General features: G+C 31.3%; 1 protein-coding gene across 3 annotated transcripts in view; it reads right to left on the bottom strand.

The window, feature by feature from the left end:
• Positions 1–259: 259 nt before the first annotated feature.
• The window catches only part of LOC126908893 (SLIT-ROBO Rho GTPase-activating protein 1-like), a 33,230-nt gene continuing 10,778 nt past the window's right edge, over positions 260–22,711 (bottom strand). The window contains exons 1-13 of one of the 3 annotated variants that reach the window (XM_050691215.1): positions 22,097–22,461; positions 8,978–9,161; positions 8,474–8,639; positions 8,173–8,394; positions 7,756–8,103; positions 6,917–7,192; positions 6,381–6,690; positions 6,090–6,302; positions 5,866–5,971; positions 5,507–5,805; positions 4,944–5,124; positions 3,577–3,895; positions 260–1,216 (exon numbers count right to left, since the gene is read on the bottom strand). In XM_050691215.1, coding sequence (XP_050547172.1) covers positions 506–1,216; positions 3,577–3,895; positions 4,944–5,124; positions 5,507–5,805; positions 5,866–5,971; positions 6,090–6,302; positions 6,381–6,690; positions 6,917–7,192; positions 7,756–8,103; positions 8,173–8,394; positions 8,474–8,639; positions 8,978–9,161; positions 22,097–22,178 — 3,417 coding nt within the window. In that variant the 5' untranslated portion in view covers positions 22,179–22,461 and the 3' untranslated portion in view covers positions 260–505. Of the gene's footprint in view, positions 1,217–3,576; positions 3,896–4,943; positions 5,125–5,506; positions 5,806–5,865; positions 5,972–6,089; positions 6,303–6,380; positions 6,691–6,916; positions 7,193–7,755; positions 8,104–8,172; positions 8,395–8,473; positions 8,640–8,977; positions 9,162–16,456; positions 16,682–22,096; positions 22,462–22,711 lie in introns of those variants that run through there. The other 2 variants (XM_050691216.1, XM_050691214.1) reach the window with 2 other exon arrangements.

Genomic DNA, 22,711 nt, shown 5'->3' with positions numbered 1-22,711 from the left:
ACTTTTCATATTTTAGAATTATTAGAAGTATTTTTATAATTAAAATAAATTAATTACCGTGTACAATTTATTTATGAATTTAAATATACTAGAAAATTATAATTATTAATAAGAATAAAAAGGTTTTAAAATCTCTTTTTTTTTATGGAGTTAATAAAATAAATAGATTAAGTTTATAAAAAAAACAATATGAATACATATTATAATAGAATACATTATAGATGTAAAAAATAATACAAAAAAATCGAAGGTTCAGTATAAATCTTAATAATTTTTTTCACTACCACTTTTATACAAAAATTTTTTCGTGATTTCATAAAAAATGAAAACTGTTTTATACAATTTAAAGGTTTTCATGATATGAATGAGTTATGTCAATAAATCAAATAAATATAACAAAGTGTCAGACTTTTCATAAGGTAACTAAATGTTTTTTTCATCAATTATTTTGTACACAAAATAAGTTTCGAAATCATTACCAATTGTTGGTGAGTCTATAAACATCTCATTTTTTAAAATTTGTTTCATCATTACTAGTCACTTTGAGGGTCGCAGGAGGAAGCGGGTAAGGTTTTTTGAAAATTTGTGGTTTTGCTTTAATAGGAGGCTTGGTCATTTTGGGAGGTAATTCAGGTTTACTTTTGCTGGATTGTGGTAAAGGCTTATTATATTTTTTCAACGTACATTGATTTTGTTTAGCAAAACGCTCAGCAGTTGTTCCCATGTCTGGGCTGTCTGGATCACTTACTATATTGCAACTTTTGACACTATTGACATCTGATCCAATAGATTCTGTAATTGATGCATCTATTTTTCTTATGGGCAAATCCATAACTAAATCTGGAGCTCCACCACTCACTTTTACAATGGTTTGTTGCGGCTGAGTCAGTTGTTGTTTAGTTATTTTACGGTATTCCATTGATCCTTGAGAATCTGCTCGTCTACGCCATAGTTGTATTTTATGATCAAAAGAGTCATCACCCATACTTAAACTCTTAGCATGCTTCTTTCGTGACCTTCCAGTACCATCTGCGGACTTTGATCTAACTTGATGATGTTCGCGCACTACTGACGATACAGCTGTATGTTTTTTGTATAAATTGATATTATCTTCTCTTGCTGGAATAAGAATTAATTCTGAGATTTCTTCAGTGTGAGACTGATCTTCTAAAACTGATCCTTTCCCAGAATCTAAACTATCCATACTACCAATAATCTGAAAAAATATATGAAGATTTATATACAAAAGACAATGAAGCATTTAGCTTGCTTAATATTAAGACACGAGATATCGATCAAAGTTAAATAAAGCATCAAACAAAAACAATATGATCATAAATTTTAAAAAAGAAAAATATTTAACTTTAATACCATAACCATAGAAAATTGAAATTTATTATGCAATCTTTAAGAGCATGTTAACCCAACAATTCGGAGAAATTTGTTAAATTTATAAAGATTTTATAGTTTTATGGATTTGTTGTATTATGTTAAAACAGAAAACTAGTGGACCATTTGGGGTTACTCTGTCTTAATAGGTTAATAAAATGTTAAATAATAAGTAATTTTCTCAACAGAAATAAGTAATCATCTTTTACAAATTATTTTATAGATTGTTATACTTTTTTTTTAAATTTATCATATCTTGCATTAATGGATAATACAAAACATCAAACCCTAATAACATTATTCTTAATTGTTAAAAATGTAATATTTAGATATAAAAATGGAAAATTGTTTACAAGCATAGATATACATAGTATTGTAAAAAGAAGAACATAATTAATTTGATACTGTAATAAGTATACAAAAACATTTAATACACATTAATAGAGGTTAATTTAGAAAAATAATAATATAACATATTTAAATAATTCATAAGAAAATTGATTACCAAAATTATGTTACACAGTTAAAAAAAGTTATTTCAATTACAACATTAATATTTAAATTACTTTTTTTTAATGGTTAATAAAGCTTTTAGAAGAAAATTTTAAATACGCAGAAACAGGCAAATTTGTAGGCAAACTAAAGAAATTGCTTATATACTTACAACGAACATCAGTAATATCATGTAGATCATACAAGCTTTAGTATAGAATAATCAAGTTCTTTTTACTCATATATAATTGCTTAACTATATTAAATATAGTTGATATTTCTGTATTAAAACTTTAGAGTAAATTATTCTAGTGAATATGTTTCTACTTTCTAATGACTGTCAACATTAAATCAAGCATATACACTTAACTAAATTTATATAGATTTATAAATTAAATAATAAAACAAATTTTATATTAATAGTTTTAAAATATATTTAACTGTACACAATTTATGATGAGTATTATTTGCCTTTTAAATCCTGTCCATTTCTTGTTATAATTAATTTATAAAAGTAACCATTTGATGAACTAAATAAAAATAAATACAATAAGAATAACTATAATGATAGTTATACAAACACCTAAACTTTTAATAAGTAATTCTTTACCATATCAAGAAGTAAACATTTGAAATAATTTATCCCAAGACTAAAAAATTGCAATTATTAATAATAAGCCATAGGTAGCTTAAAAATCAAAAAATTTAGTTATCATTAATGAACTTAATAGGATTGTGCTTTCATTAACAAGACAATATGTGTTCTCAAAATTTTATAAAAATCTATTATGATGTTATATTTTTCACATATAAAACACATCATGCTGCTGAGATTACAATAATTGTAGTTGTTGAAAACATAAACAAAACATTTGAAAAATATACACAATACAAAACATGGATATAATAATAATTCATAACATGCTTATAAAAACAAAACTGTATGCTTCTGAAAGTTACAATAAAATATTCTTAATAAATTAATTACTATCGTTATACATATTATTAAGGTTGCAAATAGTCATAATTTGATAAAATATAAAATAATCTGTCAATAAAAATCATATCTTAAATGAGTACTTCAAATCATAAGTAAAAATTAAAGTAAAAAAACATTACAAATAAGTTGTCAGATGCCATAATAGTATGTGTTTTATAATTTTATAAGATTTTAATGTATAATATATTATTCCTTTCTTTTTCATTTTCAATAAAAAATATTTATACAAAGCGGACTAGCAAAAATAAATATGTAAAAATTCATGATTTGAGACAACCTTTAAGGTTATCAAAAGAAAGGCAAAGCTCAAAATTTGCAATTATGCTTATAAAACTAATTTAAAATATATATAAAAAAACATACTATATTTTCAATACATGCCTTAAATAAACCAATCAAATAAAATATTGTGGTCATGCTAAAAAGTAAAAATATTATTTTGAGTTCTCAATATTCAACCGAACTTAACTATACTAGAATAAAAAATTGTTGCCATACTATTCGCATACGAAACTAAAGTTATTATAAATAATCATCAAAAAAGACAAATAGTTCTATGCTACTCAAAAATTACACAGGATGCTGAAGAATTTTCATAAAACATAAAAAATTAATAGTTAAAAATCCACTTCAAACTACTTAAGAAAAATAAAAGTAATTTCAAAGGGAAAAACTCAGACGGTCGTCTCAAGTACCTCGTGAGCTGTTGTGTTGTTCATGGAGTGATGAGTATGCAGTGGAGGTGGTGGCGATGTAGACGACGAGGTGGTACACGAAGATGCTGCCGATGTCACCATGATCGAACAGCAGTTGTTGCCATCATACTTTTCAGCCTGGTTAGGTCCGTTAGGCGGCCAAGGTACTTCTCCTAAAGGCGGAGAAGAGTACCCAGAAGCAGCAGATTCGGATATCACAGAATCATTGGAACTAGAAGTTCGCCGACGTGTTGAGTCGTCTGAGGAAGTGATCGATTTTGAACAAAGTTCCGTTATGGGTTTCTCTTTCTCTTCATCTCTATTCAATATAGAAAAATCGAACATTTTATAAATCGCCAAATGATAGTTAAACAAGCAAATTTAATTTTAATTTTTTTTTAAATTACATTTTAACAAGATATTTACTATTATTGTTATGATTTAATTACACAAGATAATATGGTATGATAAAAAACCAAATGAATTTATCTCTACAATTGGTTTTTTTTTTACATATACCAATATATATTACATATATTCAATATTTTTCGATGTGTTCATTATATAACACCATGATATAAAATGATTTCTTAGAAAAATATGGAAGACATTCCTTATTTCCATGACACTCTGGACATTTCGTGTTTGTGTTGGTTTGAATCTTATCACAGATAATACAAATATATTTGTCTACACCCAACCCCCACTGAAAATAATTTGACACATTTGTTCCGAAATAATAGTCGCATTTTATGAACATTATTGATGTTTTATTATAATATTAATGATGGGTACTATCAAGTATCGGTAGTTTTGCTACTGGTATATCAGATAATTTTTGAAAAGCTGTCAAATAATCATTACATTGTTATTATCCATCCACGAATGTCTAGTTTTAGACTATCAAATTACCAGATGAAATACTAAAAAATTCGAAATCAAAAGTATTCATGCAAATTTTTATTAAAATAAAATATTCGTTGTTCATTTAGTTTATGGTGACAACGACAGTTAGTAATTCGATGGTCGGAGTAGTCCGGTGTATATAACTCTCGACAGGTAAATACTATTAAAAAAAATTTGTGTCTATCGATAGTTTTTGAAAACAATCGGATAAATCGAATAGTATTCGCTCTGTGATACTACATAACATTCACTTTTGATGAATTACGAAGTGCACTTCCAATTGTAAATTATTGTTCGAGTTTGATTTGCATAACCATAAGGGCACTAATGGTATGGTTATTTCGAGATTTATTAAAAATATTGAGTTTACTTGATATGTTGGTTTACTGAATCAATCAATTAACTCGGTAGTTCAAAACTGTTATTTAAAAGTATACAATGCAAGTAAAAAGTTTATTTACCTTATTTTGAGAAGTATATATTTGTCAGGTATAAGACCTTCACGGCCATTAATACAGCCTCGCCACCAGTCTCCTGACACCTGAGTATGCAAAGCTATTGTTTCGCCTTTCTTGAAACTTAACTCTCGTTCGGATCGAGCAGCAAAATCGTACTGAGCAGTGGCTTCTAAACTTTCACACTCTAAAAAGAATTTTAAAAAGTTGAAAACATTACACAATAAATATTTACTATACTTCTAATGTTATAAAAATTAAACTACGAACAATGCTAAATCAAAAATTAAATTGTAGTTCAAGAATTTTTTCATCGATTACTCATGTGAAAAATAACGAGATAATTATTTACTAGTCACATATTAAAACTTTGTTTCACTAAGCTAATTCGTACTTCTAATACATAATCATAATAACGAAGATACACTATGGTCACGCATCGCTAGTAATTATATAAACGCTATAGTCATTTAAAAGACGTTTGATTATTTGTTTAATGTATTCTAAACAAAATTCAAAATCGCAATATTTATAATAATGACAAGAGACAAACGAGAATGAAAACTTACCGTCTTCTGACGGGTAAACCTCTGAATCAATGTCTTCTTGAGCGTGATCCGATGGCGAATCTCCTACATCCGCATCATCTGGTTCTCTAGATATATATTTTTCATATACCAATCCACCTATCTCTGTTGATGACGGGAAAATGTCTTCGTGGAAAAGTATTATATTTTTTATGAGATCATTAACGAGGTTTTGATATTGCACTTGATCTTTTTCCTCGGGAACTGGCACCAGCGTAGGGCCGAAACAAATAGCCAAGTTATAAACGTCCATCATGTTCTCATCGCTAAATTCTGATAAACTAAGTACCGAAAAAAAAAATTTTATTTCAATTATCCGAAATTGATGAACAAATTCTTACTGATTGAGAAAAGCAAATAAATATCTTAACATGACGACTACTTGACTTGAAAAACTTTGAACTAACTCTTTAATTTTCATTACGAATTGATGCCTTGATTCTAATTCTAGAAATTTTTAAAATTTAAAGTTAACATAGAGTTAAATATCATAAGGTTTTATTTAATTCCCAATAACCACCATATTACCAATAAATATAATTTAGAAGTTATTTTTAACACTTACGGGCAAGTTCCATGAACTGGTCAAAGTATATAATTGGGAATAAGGGTTCTCGAAGTTCTCTTAGATAAAGTTTCAGTACGCCGGCAACAGAGTTAATATCTGAAGCATCAGTCATATCAGCAAGTGGGTCCTCTCCCCTCTCGAACGCCTCTTTAAAATTATTTATCTCTACTTGCGATCCGGATACTCTGAAAATCCCTTGATGGTGCAAACCTTTTGAAAAATGTTCATCAGATGTCACACATTCATTAACATCTCAACATTTGAATAATTAACAAATAAAAAACATACCAAACAAGTTAATAATTCGAATACAACTTTTCACTACCAACGGAATCTCTTGATTAGTAGCGTCCAAATACTCTTCAAGAGATCCGCCAAACAGTTTTGGCTGTCCATTCATTTGTAATCTTCCAATTCTTTTTCTGCGGACTATCGGTTTGTGAATCGGCCGTTGGGGCGTCTGTTTTGCAGGTGTCGACTCTGAATTGCCATTTTGAGGACGCTTGAAACATATGGTTGACAAGGTTTCATTGATATGCTGTTGTTTGGCGTCTAGACGGACGATTCGACTTGTTCTCATTAAATAATCACGTAACTTCTAAAGTAAACATATACAAGAACTCAAATGAAATTTACGCATGTTTCTTCGCAATAGATCAAACAAGAAAAAAACATTCGACAATTATTGATAGAATATTTTTTTAAAAAGGAAAACTCATTTAATAATAAGTCAGAATAAATCATGAAAAATAACTTCCAGTTCCAAAATAAATAGTAACCTTTTATAAATAAAAAAAATCCCGAAGGTTTAAATTTAAACTTACAGTTAAATAAAATTCTTCAGTCTCATGTTTGTCAGCTCTTAATTTAATCGTTATTGTTTCCGGTGGCTTGCTAGTGGGTATAGCCTTTTCACCGAAGTAACTACTGCAATCGTAGTCGTTTGCCGTGAGCATCTCTAACAGAGTCTTTTCGGCAGTTGCTAATGTCTTCCACACTTCATCCGACTCCGTATGCAAAGTTGTCACACGTTGATCTAATTGTTCTAGTCTAGTTTCCATATCGGCACAGAGCAATTTTTGCAACTCTGGCTCGGCATACTGACACAAATGAATTTTATTAAGTAAATAAATAAATTGATAATTTTTCATTTAATTTAACACATCAATCTGTAACTGTTTTCCAAAATTCAATTAATTAAATTTCCCAAGAAAGAAAAAACAAAATTTCAATTAAGATCAAAGCACATAAACATGGGGTTAATACCGCAAAAGTACGTATATCAGTTATTACAGTCTTCAGGATGTTAAAAAATAAATCTGAATTATACATGTTTCAATAGAAGAGGCGATTTTACTCGTAGTTTTACGAAAAAAAAAAATTATAACAAAAAATGTCTAGAAACACTAATTATATAATTATTGATACAAATCTCATTTGGTCGATTTTTGAGATACCAACTGTTGCAATATAATCGAAGATATATTTGTAGTGCAAAAAAACATAACTTATAAATAAAATCAATTTGAACATTTTCGGCAGTCGATAGTTAACATTTTTCTTAATTAATACTATCAAAAACCCCCAGACCTCGTTTTTTCACTTATCAACTTTTGGATAAAGGCTACAGATATTAATAAATTTTAAAATACGGTTGGTCTACCTCATCTCTCTGTCCCTGAAATTCAAATTTCTTAGGTATCATAAAAGCGGTATGGTTAGATTCTAAAAATCGTTGTTTGTCCACTCCCGAATCCATAGCCGAAACTATCAGATTGGATGCATCTAATCCCGTTTGCATGGAATGTATGCGACTTTCCTCGGCCGAGGTATACATTTTCATAGCGTTGGTGACACAATGGTGAAACCCGAAATCCATACAATCCATTAGGTCAGACAGGTCGTCAACAAAATACTTATGTACTGTGCTATTTGTTGCTTCGAGACATAAAATGTACTCGTTGCGAGCTTTTAACGCTTTTAGTTTAGCGTCGAAATATTTATTTTTCCGCTAAGAAATAAATAATAAGTTATCTAAACATCTTCAAGTCAACAGAAAGCATAAAATTTTAAATATTACCTTTTGCACTTCTTTACCGATAAGCCGAACTTTTTTAGATTTTTCAAGCTTTTCTTTAGGAACTGCTTGCTCAATTTTCAGTCTTTGGTTTTCGGCTACTTTGAGTTTGGCTTCTGCTTGTTTTGCTTCCGACTGGTAAGATTGATACGTTTTCATAGTAGTATGCAATTCGTGTAGGACGCGGAGTATCTCTTCGTGGATTTCGTAACAGATCTCTCGACACTAAATGTTTATTTTAAATTTGATAAATTACTCTATTTATTTATTGTGAACCATTGGCTGCGGCATTTTAAGTACTCACTCTTTTGTATATCCTCTGCACGTCTTCTGCTACTTGAGATAACCGGCTGACTAGATGTGTAGAATAAAGTTCGCTTAACGCCCCGTGATCTTTGCTGAGATTTTTTGTCTGCAAAACTAATTGCTGCCAACACGAGTAGCTAGTAAACAGTGACCACTGTTCTCTCCTGAAATGATTACACACAAGGTGAAAAATGTAAAACGCGCAGGTTTTCACTATATCCGAAACGAGTTAATTTACATTCCTTCCTGTCGACACACAGGATACACTTGGCATACATGTCTTGTGTTATCGACAAGTACAGTTACCAATACTAATTCTGGCGAAGGCGCGTTTTACATAATGCACGTCAACGCTGCAATATAATTTATACGTTTTGTTCTTACGGTTTTATTCGACTCGAATATAAGTTTTACAAGTGAATAACACACACACAATCAAGTTTTCAATAAAAAATAACAAATATTTCCAAATTAAAATTTCATGAATCGACAATTAACTTACTTTTGTTTTTGTTCTTTGTGGCGTAATTGCAAGCTTTTAGCCAGTTTGTCTAGGCTCTTGCTGTAGTCCATTTCAACTTCGGCCCGCCTCCTGAAGAAGTCTTGGAGCTCGGATACCAAGGACACTTGTGCTTCGACCCGGCTGTCCAAACATCTTAGGTGTTCGTTAAGCTGGAGGCGAATATCTACGGGAGGTAGAAATAAAATTAATTTCAAGATATTCATACATATCAAATTAACAAAGCAAAATACAATACACGTGCAACACTACAATACAGAATTGTACACGCTGCGCATAATATGTAAGAGAGCGTACATTTATTTAATTATTTGTTTTATTGTACGATGAACTTTCGGGTTAACATTGCGTGGTTCGTTCATCGGAAATCGGAATAAATAATTTTACAACGTGATCACGATAAGGAATAGGCAAACTTCTATTCAATAGTCAGGAAGATTTAAATTAAGATGGGAAACCGTGGGCATACATAATGAATTGACCTTTTGTTATTAAGGAATCCAGATAGCTAAACAGAGTAATAGAAACCAAGAATTTATCCAACATCATAAAATTATTCAATATCAAAGTCTACTTTTAAGAATAATTTCAGTAATATTTTTAGGCCAGACGCATGCACACTCAAATGTCCAACTGATGTATTCTTTTATACATCAATTGTTACACATTAAGCTAATATAATAAACATATTGTGTTATACTATTTTCTGGATCCAATAGATATGTACCTTATCTCGTTCACACCTATTATAACAACTGATGACCGAATGTCAAATGTAAACAATATTATTCAGAACGTTTTTCAATATACAAAATAAACCTACACGATTTATCTCGTCTATAAACAAAATAAATAATTTATAGATAACATTTTTTTTTTATTATTTCAATGGAAACATTAAATCACACGCACATCCTATATCGACAGCTGTACAAATGTGTGCCAAGCTAAATATGGCTGAGCGACGGTTTTCTTCGAGGTCACATAATATGTTCTCCCACCAAAAATTTATAAGAACATATTAAGTGGTTGCTTTGATGGTATTACGCCGCACAATAGTGTGTTTAGGCCCATCTTAAATAAACATTAGGGATCTAATGATTCTGAAAACCTTTTCCCCGACAGCATAACCTTTGACACGAACATGAAATTTGCTAAAAGAAATCAACATTTAAACGGGAATACTTTGGATAGTACACTCTGACATCTATTATCTCATTTAAAAAAAAGCATCGTTCAAACGATACGACTAGTCATTAAATCAAGAGTTAAAAAAATTGTTTCATAACTAGAGACGGCTATTAATAATAATGATAAAAAAAGAACTTGATTATTGTTTTTTCTTTAAATTTAGTTTCAGGCTAAAAATAACGCTTTTCGGTGTTGGCTTTTAAAAACGTTATCGTTCCACCGTCACAGGCAATACGCTGTGTATTAGTGTGGGCGTTGAAATATTGTACGACAAATGTTGGAGGAAACGAGTCAAGATGTCATGACTGGATTAAAATAATAAGAACGGTTGATTACAATACAAAAACGTTGGAAGATAAAAGAATCAGGGACACTCATAGAACCAGTATAAATCTCGTACGTGCGGCAGACTACTTGCGTACAGCTTTCAAATAAAACACGCTATGGATTTTTTACTTTTATTTTTTTTTATATATAATGACTTGCCGCTGCGCCGGACCGGATGAAAACGTAACGATGATAACTCGACAATAGTCGCCCTTCCACGCTGCGGATACCGTTCCGGCCAGGTGTTTTCTTTATAAGCCGATTTGTTTAAGGCTTCCAACGTTCGCTATTTCCCTTCACTTTGAATATAATACTTTTAAAGTGCAAACGTCCACTCTAAAATTACAGAGAACCAGTACTACAAGAATGTAGATCCAACGATCTGCACAAATTGTAGCTTTAGGCAAGATTCTGTTCCCAAGACACGCTAATGGCCAAATCAAGTCATTATCCCATCAAAATATTTGTTTGTAGAGAAAAAAAACATACTCTAGATGTGTACATGTGCATTACTGTGAAACAATAATGCATTATACTAAAAATACCATAAGACTTAATGGTACAAAAATGTAAACAATTAGATTTGGTTAATTAGATTCGGTGTTGGCGTAATTTTAAATATTACGTTATCACGAAAGGTCATAAAGCAAACACTATAAACTTTGAGCAGAGAAGCCGAGAAAAATAGACTTTAATTAGTTAATTTTTAATGAGTGACTTGAAAGCAGAATTTTTAATAACAGCTAATTTTTCTCAAACGTTTATATAACTATACTGCTGCTATAAGATAGATGGAAATTAAACATAAAACTGGTCTTTATGAATAAACATGAAAACGTTTGGTCTGACACTCGAATTTAGATTGAAAGCATACTCTAACAACGGAAGTACCTACTTGTGATAATTGACGATCGTATACTTATATATTTTTCTCTCATCACTTAAAAAATCACGGACAAGGTTATAAAAAGACATGTGGCTAGTTTCCTAAGTGATAAATTGAATTTTATCAGACGATAATGGTCGTATAAAAAATTTATTAATTATTTAACTTTTCAGACAATAATTTCCTTTTAAAAAGTATATAATTTTAATAAAACTTATGATTTACGCTACAAATGTTGATTTTGTACTATTGACGTCAACATTTTTACTGTACGAATAATTGTCAGAATTTTTATTAACTTCGAGATTATATTTAATAAATAAAAATTATGTTTAAAGGCTGGGTAGGAATGTTTTAATAACATAATATAATAAACTTAAAGTCAATAGAAAACCTATTTGTGTTTCTCCTAGACTTTATGCGTGACAATAGATTCTTCATTTCCTCTACAGCATATGTACACTTCTGCCAAAGAATTCCCAAATTCAAAACTTTTATACTCTCAAAAAATGACATTTTTCTGTATTTACTGTCACTATTCCGTGTACACACATCATATATTTTTCTGCAATGAAACCCTTCTTTTTTTAAACCCAACCAACAGTTTTTTTAAGCCATTTTTCTAATTGAGAAAATTTGAAGTACACTAAAAAAATATTAGGAAAATTTCATAGTGAATGACCAATAATCATATATGAGTTAATAAAGTAATCAATATTTAATTAGGATTAGTTAATTTAGTAATGAAAAATGTAAAACCGTATAGAAAATTGATTAAATTATCATTTAATTTGTTCATGTTATTTGCTGTTGTGCGACTTAATCAAGAAAGACGAAAAGAACGAATAGTTCTTATTTTGATATATGTATAGGAAACGCAAAGCTTGTCAAAGCTTCTCTCTAGAGTCTTCTATTCGTGTGACTTCTATTCCAGATAAGATTAATAAAACATGGCGAAAACTTGAACATCATCCTAATTCGAGGACAGTACGCGCGCCTACTGCCAAACATACATAATTTCATTCGCTATATACACTTAATCATAACGATACAATAAATTTTGGGTGTAGTTGTGATGGCGAAACAAAATTGACCTTGACTGAGCTCTCTCATTTCACCGCCTACAAACAGCACACGTGGTGTTCCGGACCGTTTTGTACGTCGGCGTATCCAACGGCGGGTAATTTAAAAATAAACCGACGACGGGGCTATGGCAAGGGGAGGAGTATTTCGGATGGGTTAAAATAATAGTACTTGTGCATAGAAGATCCGGCAAAGCGTTAAACGGTACGGCTGCCTAGGTCGTCAATGCTAGTGCACATTTCTAATACATTCCCGCCGACACTTTCGACTTGAACCGAGGCCATTAGTTCGCCGCAACCAGTTAATTTTAATAAATATAATTCATTGTTTACAAACAATTGACCATTCAACATGGCCGCAGATTTTATTACGTTGCGTCAAATCCAACGTGTGCCGTCACCGACTGTGCGTTTAGGACGGCAAAGTAAATTAAATCGTATACATTAGGCCCGTTGAAAAAATAAAAACAATAACACAAGACATAAAAATCAGGTTACACTAGTTGCAACAAAATAAGAAGTGTATATTTTTTTAACGCCACACTCGGTTGTGTAATGGGCTACTGATTCGCGAATTATTTGACCTACGTTACGGTATAATAAAGTAACACTATGGAACTGATTGATACACAAAGTAAACTATTACACGGTAGGTGCTATTATTATAAGTCATGTCGTCACAGCAAACGGCGTGTACATACGACGACGCGGAGGTACAGGCCAGTCTCGTCTTTGAACGACTTTAAGTAAACATCAAGACTATATTTAACCGTAACTGATGACTAAATGTGTGTCTCTGCGCGTGAGGTCGTCAACAGCGGAAGAGGAGAACACATCGAAAACAGACCAAAGGCTAGAAGTGTGCTAGCTCGACAGGCCGAGCTGCGTTTGCGTTGGTGTTGAAAAAACGGCCGTCAGACTTTAAAAAACATTTCTGCATAGGTGAAAGAACCCGCGAGTATAAATAGGTTTCGCGTTTAAGTGTTGATGGCTTTGCACTGTGAGGCACGTTCAATATAATTAATCGTCAATTCGTAAGAACCCTTCTTTGTAAGACCAGGGAGAAAAAACCATAGTCCGGGTGCAACACAACGTATGACGGGTTGGCGTACAGCTGAAGACCACAGACATTTATTTTTAACGAAAAATAGGGAGACAAAGAATAAACCATAAACGGAATCAATCAACTACACGCTCTAAGGGAAACCACCATCCGTTGTTATTCCGTCGCCATATGACTCACGGTGATGAAATCGCAAGTAAAATCGAGGGTCTTCTTTTGTAATTATTAAACTTGGAAGACATAGTAATATTATTATCAGCTGTCGTTAATGGCTATTAATAACATTCGCTAACAATTACTTTTATGTCATTTAAAAATACTTTTTTGAAATATAGACAGGGCGTGTCCAATAAAAATCTAAACTTTTCGTTAAAATACAACGTCTTTTGCTTTGTTAATATACAATTTTTTTCATAATTTATTTTACACGGAGTTGCTGCTATTTTTTAAGGGCACTGATTTATCTCTCTGTTGACTAAAAATAAAAGTTGACTGTTCACTGTGAAATGCTACACAGTTCTTCTTCTGATGTCGACTTGAATGTTTGAATGTCAGACGAATTTTTCTAAAAGAGAAGCAGACACACATGTTTTAAATCTGGTACGCTTTAAATCTTGTTGAAAAAGACAGACTATCGAAAACCGTTCCCAAAGAACTCGAGTACGAGAATCGACTATCATTACAAAACCAACGGACGACATGCTTTCTCCTAGTGTAATGAAATATCTACTGCAGAATGTTTTATAATGTATTTTATTATACAATTTGCAAGCCAGCCTTATACTTTCTATACGACTTGTAGATCAGTAACAAAGAACTATAGGCGTTTATGTAAATTTTAAGTAATACTTCATAAATTCATTTGAATAATTTCACGATAGTCCAACATTAAGTTTACCTCTGACGAATATAGGGACTATAATTAACATAGACATTATTAATATATGCCAATAGGAAACTAGTAAATTGCTTATATCTAGCGAGGTAATATAGCGCGCAGTTTTAACGATTTATCTTGACGAGGAAAAAATTGAATACGAATAAAGTTAATTTTTTCATTAAAACGTTTGAATTATTTACAGAAATAGATTCAAATGTCTTAAAATAACATATTTTAACAGCTTCAGTAATACAAAAACGAAACCAATAGTTGTTTTACGGTCTTATATGTTATATAAAAATAAAACATGTTGTAAAACGTATTGTAACCTTCAGATGCATTATATTTATCACAACATTACTGACATTTCCTAATGACATGGTGTTTTAGACGATTATTACCCTATTTTTTGAACAATTAACACACCATAGAGATTCAAGGTAGCTCGTATTTAGGCATTACTACCCCGCAAATAAATTTCAAATATCAGGAAATAAACGGAATACTTGATAAGAGAAAATCAATTTTCTTTACGACCTTGCATATTATTTACTTATTATTTTTGTATTATATACATTTTTAAACAAAATAACTTATTTCGACTTGTTACACGCCTATGTGTAAATTTCATCGTATAGTTTTTTAAAACTTAGTAGAAAAATTTGGTGTTAGAAAATATTTTTATTTTCAATATTAATTATTCCAACAAAATATAAATAGAACATTTAATTGAAACACATTGTGTTCAAAGAAATTATCTCCTGATTAGTGGTTACGACGGCCAAGGATTTTCAGAGAAATTCTTATAACGAATTGAGTATATACTAACAATTATCAAGCTTATCACATCTTCTTTTAATTCCAGATGAAAATACGAAAAGATTGTAAGTGAATAGTTTAGTTTTTTTTAATAACAAACAAAACGTTAAATGTAGCAAGTCTACTTGAAAGACAAAACTCTCATAAGAAATTAAAACCGTACTGGAAAAACAAATTAAACGTTATTTTTTAGTTTACCTCAGATAAATATTTATTTTATAAATGTTTTAACGTTTTTAATTCTATAAATCCAATTCATTTAAAAAATCTGTAATTAATTTTGAAAACATTATGAAAAAAGTCTAGAACCATTTGTATCTAAACCGAGAAACTATATTTTATTTATTATCTTTTAATAAGTAAGTTTACTACGTTAAAACATATGCAATTTAGTTATAAATAAAACACACAATATGCACATATACATAATGCATACCCCATTACATGTGTTTAGTGTTCAGTCGTGTTATCTGTACACATATTCATACTAATTATTATTCGTGATAACTATGGTTTTCACTACTATCTCCTACAATGATAATGGAATAGCACCCAGGAATCACAAACTGAAAACTAGCCAAATTACTGATAACACTAATGTTTCAGTCATGAAAATCACTAAAATAGAAAACAAACTAATACTGTACAATGCAATTGTTCCAAGAAACAAGAAATTATTGAGTTTCAGTAACTAGTTCAGTTCCAATATTTTCTATAACACAACAATAATTACTCATTTTTGAACGCATAAAAAAAGACATTGAATAACGTTTATATAAAACCGACCAAAGTAGTAACATTTTAAAAAGTGAAATTATAATTTTGTAAGAAACTGTTTATATTTAATAGGTTATTATTTTTTTTACAAAACTTGATAACAACATATTTGATTAACCAGTTATATTTTAAATAATGTCAAGCGAATAAAAATGAAAAGTTATTATTTTTTTCAACTAATAACTAATAATAAGTTCACTTTAGATGAAATGTACGTGCTAAACGAACGCATGTACAACTATCAGAGTATTTAAAAACCTTTGAACGATATTTATATCACAGCAGCGCATTAAAATATAACAAATGATTAATACATTTATTACAATAGTTCCGCACGAAAAAACCCGTTTCGTATGGTTAATGTTGAAATGGGTTTTCAACCGTTGTTTTAACGCGAGAGAAAAATATTAACTAAGTCGTAGTCTTTGATTGATACCTTTCGCCGACATCATTTTATCGTCCGCACTGATCGCTATCGTTTTTCCCATGACTACTGCGAAAATAAAAACACAACACTAAAAAAGCATACACGGTATTGACTTTAGACGATTATCTCCAACAGTAACATCGCGAAGAACAAAAAACGGTACAAATTTCACCAGCAAAACCAAACAAGACACACCGACCTGACGCGAACGTCACGTGCGCGATGACTGGCGGAGGCTCAACTGCTACACGGCCGTGCGGTTTTAGACAGTGACGACCAACGGATGCATTACTAGTACGGGTGGCAACAGATAGTATACACGAACGTGTGTAATAATATTGTAATGAGTACTTATCAATATTAACCATACTGTTTAGTTTGCTCGGGTGCACGCTCAGGTAGTCATTAGTACTACAACGCACTGTCATTGTTCTTAAGCATAACTTTAAACATTGTAACGATGGGGTAATTTTCCGTTTTTGCGACATGATCGCGTTAGTGAAATAATAAGGCCCGCGGTTTTTAAAAAAAAAAATTATGTCAGAAACAAAAACTGTAATTTAAATGACTATTTTTTTATTATTTTGCGGCATAGCTACTGTTTTGTANACAAAAACTGTAATTTAAATGACTATTTTTTTTTTTTTTTGCGGCATAGCTACTGTTTTGTAGGAAGAAAAGGTGTGAGTAACGGCAACGTTCCCGACCGCTACGATTTCAAACAGAACTTGCAGAGTAACGTTATGTTAAACACGGTTCGTTGGTCTATATTCCCATCAAATTATAATGCATTTTTTAAAGCGATAATTGTCATTTTGGACCGACGAAAAAAATAATAGTTTTGTCAATTTTAAATCACAACTGAAGTCTAACATAATCTAATGAAATAACTGCTTTGTAAAAAAAAAAAACAGCTGTTATTAATTAATAAATAATAAATATTTAAACATAAATTATGATATTTATAAAAATCATGTTTAACACATGACATCACTATCAGATTGAAATAAAAAATCACTGACTGCTTGGGTATGAATCATTCGTCCGGTAAAAATAATGGTATCACACTTAATTCTAGTAGATGTAGAAATAATAAATCAACAGAAAATATTTTTAGTTTGTAAAAAATTATAGGAATTCAAGTCACATTGAAAATATACTCCACATCTAACTACATGTGATAAAGTGATTATAGATCACACAACACATTAATTTTCTAATGAAATAATGTTACATGATAAAATATACCATGTGTAACAAAAAAATGTTTAGAGTTATCATTTTATTTTTGTTCTCTTGATAAATTATTAAATATTGCAATAAAATTTAATTTTAATAAACAGTTTAAATCAAATAAGAATATCTGACTTTAAAACTCACTTTTCACCATAAGTAATCGACATTCTTTTAGGAATTGCTATTTATTTAAAGGGAATATATCTCATTCCTTCCGAGATATTCGCGAGTGAATAAATCAAATATTACCAAATAAAAATTACAAAAAATAGAATTATAAATTTGAATAATTACTTTTTTGGCTTCCATTCAATTGTCACTCGTCAAATTATAGTCATAACAGAAATCTCTGAGCGATCAATAAACCAGAATCCACTATTTTAAATATTTTAAAATGTAGAGGACAGTTAAGTGTACATTGTCTTTGCATCATACTTTTGGTTTATTTCAAGTACCAACGTAACGAGCCAGTAAAAAATAAAACATTACCAAATATCAAAAATAATCCATGTATTTTTAAACGCTGCCAATAAAAGTTATTTCACAAGAGAATAAATTATTTCGTGTCGCACAACTAATGTGACGTCTTGAGAGATCTTTTATTTCAGACATTATTGTTAGTGCTAAAAAAAACAAATACACATTTTGACGACCCTGAATGTATGTTTTCGATAATTCCACTACTGAAAAAAAAAAATAGCAATAAATAACAGACTGGGATACATTTTTAAGTATTTTATAAATGTCATTCAAAATGTTTCATATATTCAAAACGTACAAGTAGAAAAACATATGTTTGAATTAATCAATATAAAATTCCATGAATTGTAATTTTATTCAAAAGAAATATTAATTCGTCTTAACAATTTGCAAACAATTTTTCAGAACATATTAAGCATACTTTCAATAAGTCCATATAATTTAAACATTTTATGAAGATTAACTGCTACTAAAGTAGACACGTAAGGGAGGGAAAAGGTTGCGTGACTCATTCATTTTATCGGTGACCCTCCAAGAAGAAAACCACCAGAGCCCTCCGAGAACATTGCAACGCTATTATTAATGTATCCAATTTTTCAAAAGTAATTCATAAAAAGCTATCGAAAAATTACTTTTCCAGAATATCGTTACCTCTTACATTTTTATAACTTAGGTATTATCTGACAACTGACGAGCTAAGGTTTCTAAGGTTCGCTTTGATTTGCTTAATACTTATTATGCTGCAGCTTTTATATTCTCACTTCTTTATTAAAAAACAACAAGACTCAACTTCATTGCTGCATTACATTAACATTCGAATCTCTCGTGTATGTGTTATCCATAATACGGTTATGTCGAGAATAAATTTCTGACACAATAGAGCCAAGCTGTTTTTAATGTTATTATACAACAGTTGTTATGGCGGCGAGTATTCCGTGTCATGAACTTGTCAATATAATCAACGTTATTGAAAAATCAAACCGATTATAAATCAAGCAATCATACAAATGTAAGAAGTTTTATTTTTAAACACTATCAAAAATCACTTGCACCGGTGAATTAGTATAAACAAGTCAAGCTGTTATATTTTAGAGTAATAAATCATTTAACGATTATACTCGGTCACTTCGGTAAAAGTGCCAGTTACCATAATATATAACTTTTATAAAGTTTTTGACTCTTACAAAATAAAAACCTATCAAGTTTTATCCTTCATAAATCCAAAAACTATAAATTACAAAACTATAGTTTGGACAAATGCCTATAAAACGTGACGTGATCCAAAAGCAGTCGTAGCGAAGACATAAACACTATGAAAGAAAGATTTCCGAGACTACTTTATGGCGAGTATTACTTCCGCCCTTTTAAAATTACAACACATAAATATNACTTCCGCCCTTTAAAATTATAACACATAAATATATATTCTCAATTCCATTTCGTATAGAAACACTTTTTAACGAGAAAAAAATGTATAAGGGTCTTATTGGGGGACATTCTTTTCAACGTACAAGTTCAAGGGTCGCTAGATTTTAATGACTCAGTTTGTTTAACGGGAAATACATACCAAAATAACAGAATATTGCAAACAAACTTTTGAAAGAGAAATAAATATACATCAGAATGTAAAAATATTATGATATTTTTTATACTTCACTATGAAAAAAATACCTGTTCTCAGCTTACAAGTTGGAATCGTCAAGAGCCTCGATCTTCATAATACAATTAAAATCCTGATTACATGGTACTCATTGCCAATGAATGAAGTTATAATATTATGTGTGCAAAAGCCACTTTAGTCTCTATAATATGTGAGATACGCCCAAGAGCTAACTATAAAATAATTTTATTCGTCTTATAAAATTCTATAGGTATCATCCATTGACGTCATATGTGTAATACACATTGTGTATACTTTATGTTCAACGAGTTTATTAATCGTCTTGAAAATAATTTAACGCCCGATACTGAATTTAAGTCACGAACGAGCATAACATAACACTATTATAAAAGCAGCTGAAATTATAACTATTATTACACATCTCATTATATAACGCTCCCGGGCACTTAAGTTGTCATTTTGGAAAACCTAAATAGATTATATGGAAGTTTGGTTTCTTCAAGGCTCTCAACTAGATTGGTAAATTGTTTCAGCAAAATTATACAATTATCCATTTTCCAGAGTAATCATATCAATAAAAATATTGCAAGGAAATACGTTATAAAATTACGAAGATTATTTGTATTTGTATTATTTTTGTTTTTAAGTATACAATACCTATGTTTACTTAAATTTATTTTAAATAAACATATTATTCAGGTTATTCAGTTAAGCAGATAAAATTTATAGTTAAAACATTCGGCAGCGACTATTTTTGACTAGAAAATTTGGCCAAGCGATAAGTTAGTACGAGTCTTCCCTATTAAGGTATAAACTCAGACAATGAGCATGGTACCTTGAAGTTAATTTGTCTAAACTTCAAGGTTTAGACAAATTTGGGTGAATATATTAACAAAAAATTCATACCAGTCCAGTAAATAATAAATATTGGAGTTTTGTTAAAAAGATTTCTTTGTTTGTCATCAATATACTTTTAAAAGGTCGCGTAGGACTTGTTTTCTGGAGGAAACTTACCACTACTGTGTTACAACAGTTACGAAATATATATTGAAACAATGAAACATACAGTTTGTATATTACACAGAAACGTAACGCCATTTAACATTATGACGTATCATAAGGTCAAGACAGTAAACACATTGTGATTTGTGAAATAGTACCGCCATTTTTGGTTTTAGCCCTCAACGTGTTTTGTTACATTGAAAAGTCATGAATATTGCTAACCATCAAATATAATAAAGTACAGTAAGTATGTATCTAACTTCTGTATTTATTTTCTTAACCGTTTGCAAAATGTATTCAATTAATTTATAATATATTTGAGTGTCTTTTTGATTACCGTAGGCAATTTCTTTATTTATTATTCGAGAAAATAAACACTGAAAAAATGTAAAAAGTCGAATTAAAAACAAAAATAAGTGAAGGACTTAATAAAACACTTTTTTTAAATTTAATTGCAAACAAATGCTTTTAAGACTAAGAAAAGATGAACCTTTAACCAACTCATCTATCGTTTTTCACTCGGCATAATTACGTTTTAAACACTAATCACTCATCAAGTATCGTAGGAAAATATTTTAATAATTCGAGAACACAAGCTGATCCGCCCACCAAGTAACCAACAGTCACCACCAAACTTTTTTAGCATTAGGAGGCCAATCTAACAAAGTCGAGTCGAAAGTCTCCTATAGTAACAATCGTCAACAAAACTTCAATTAACCCGTTTTGTTTTGACATAGACATAAATAATTAGTAAATTATTCTTTCAAACATCACTTGACTGCACAAAATCATGTTTCGAGTCAACTGAATTCGTTTCTTCATAACACTTGAGGATCGAGTAGGCGAAGATGACACGACCGACTCGGTAGATTTATAACATGTGCAACTACTAAAACGGTATCGGAAATCACTGGCAATCGGTTCCGGCGCGAGTCTGATCACGCCGCCGCCCACAGCCACCACAAGCACCGCAACGGGTGTCATCGATCTCTCCGGCACGTCCTGCCATGCGTACAGCCGCCGTTGAATGCACGTAGTACACATACAATATTACATGCATTCGTCCCAATACTTGTGCTCAAACCGCGAAAAACCAAAGTACACGCCGCCACACGTGACAAAACGCGATCCCCACCTATTTTTATCGTAATGGTAACATACAATAGGGCCTTAATGGCGGGCGGCGTTTTTCCCAACAATACCAAACGAGTAATGCGATGCGTTACGACGAGGTTAATTATTGTATTCTACCGAACTAATGGACGTGTAAAAAAAAGTACATGGGAAAACTCAACACAAACAATAGTAACCTGGATAAACGACTCTGAGCTCTCGGAGTTCAGGGCTACTCCTACTCCACGTGTTTCTCGGTTGGACGATACACTGGAACATGGCTCCTCTTGATGGACGGCGCAACTGTCTGTCGGCCGATCACTACGTACCGTCTGTGGCGCTTTTGTCGACGAACATAGTAATTGGCGCGCGAGTTTTTAAAAGAAACACAACCAAAAAAAAAAATATAAAAATCTACGTTGCGTCTAAACAGTGTTTAGGCTTGAAGGTCGGAGAGCGGTGGGGTAACAAACGCGGACCGGTCGGCCGCGGGTTGGACAAAGGCAATGATTGACAACTGTTGCGGTGTCTCGACGACGGCTACAGCGGTACTGGCTCGCTGGAAGCTGCGTGTGCTACCGCTACCACCACTCGACATTGAACGTCAACAACCGCCGGCCCTGCCGCTTTGCCGGATCATGCGCGCTTTTCCGCTGCTACGCTTTTCTTTCCGTTGGCAGCAAGGGACCCGAGGAAAGAGGTAATGCGTCGTCGTTGTCGTTTTTGCGTCGCCAAAAAGGATAAACAATAATGACGTCATCGGCGGGACACCGACTTCTCCTGCAATAGTCCCTCCGATTGCGTCGGATTTT

This window comes from Daktulosphaira vitifoliae, unplaced genomic scaffold (assembly GCF_025091365.1).
Source record: "Daktulosphaira vitifoliae isolate Bord-2020 unplaced genomic scaffold, ASM2509136v1 Scaffold_31, whole genome shotgun sequence".
NCBI classification, from domain to species: domain Eukaryota; kingdom Metazoa; phylum Arthropoda; class Insecta; order Hemiptera; family Phylloxeridae; genus Daktulosphaira; species Daktulosphaira vitifoliae.
Note: the sequence above shows the minus strand (reverse complement) of the source record. Positions and strands in the feature narration are given on the sequence as shown.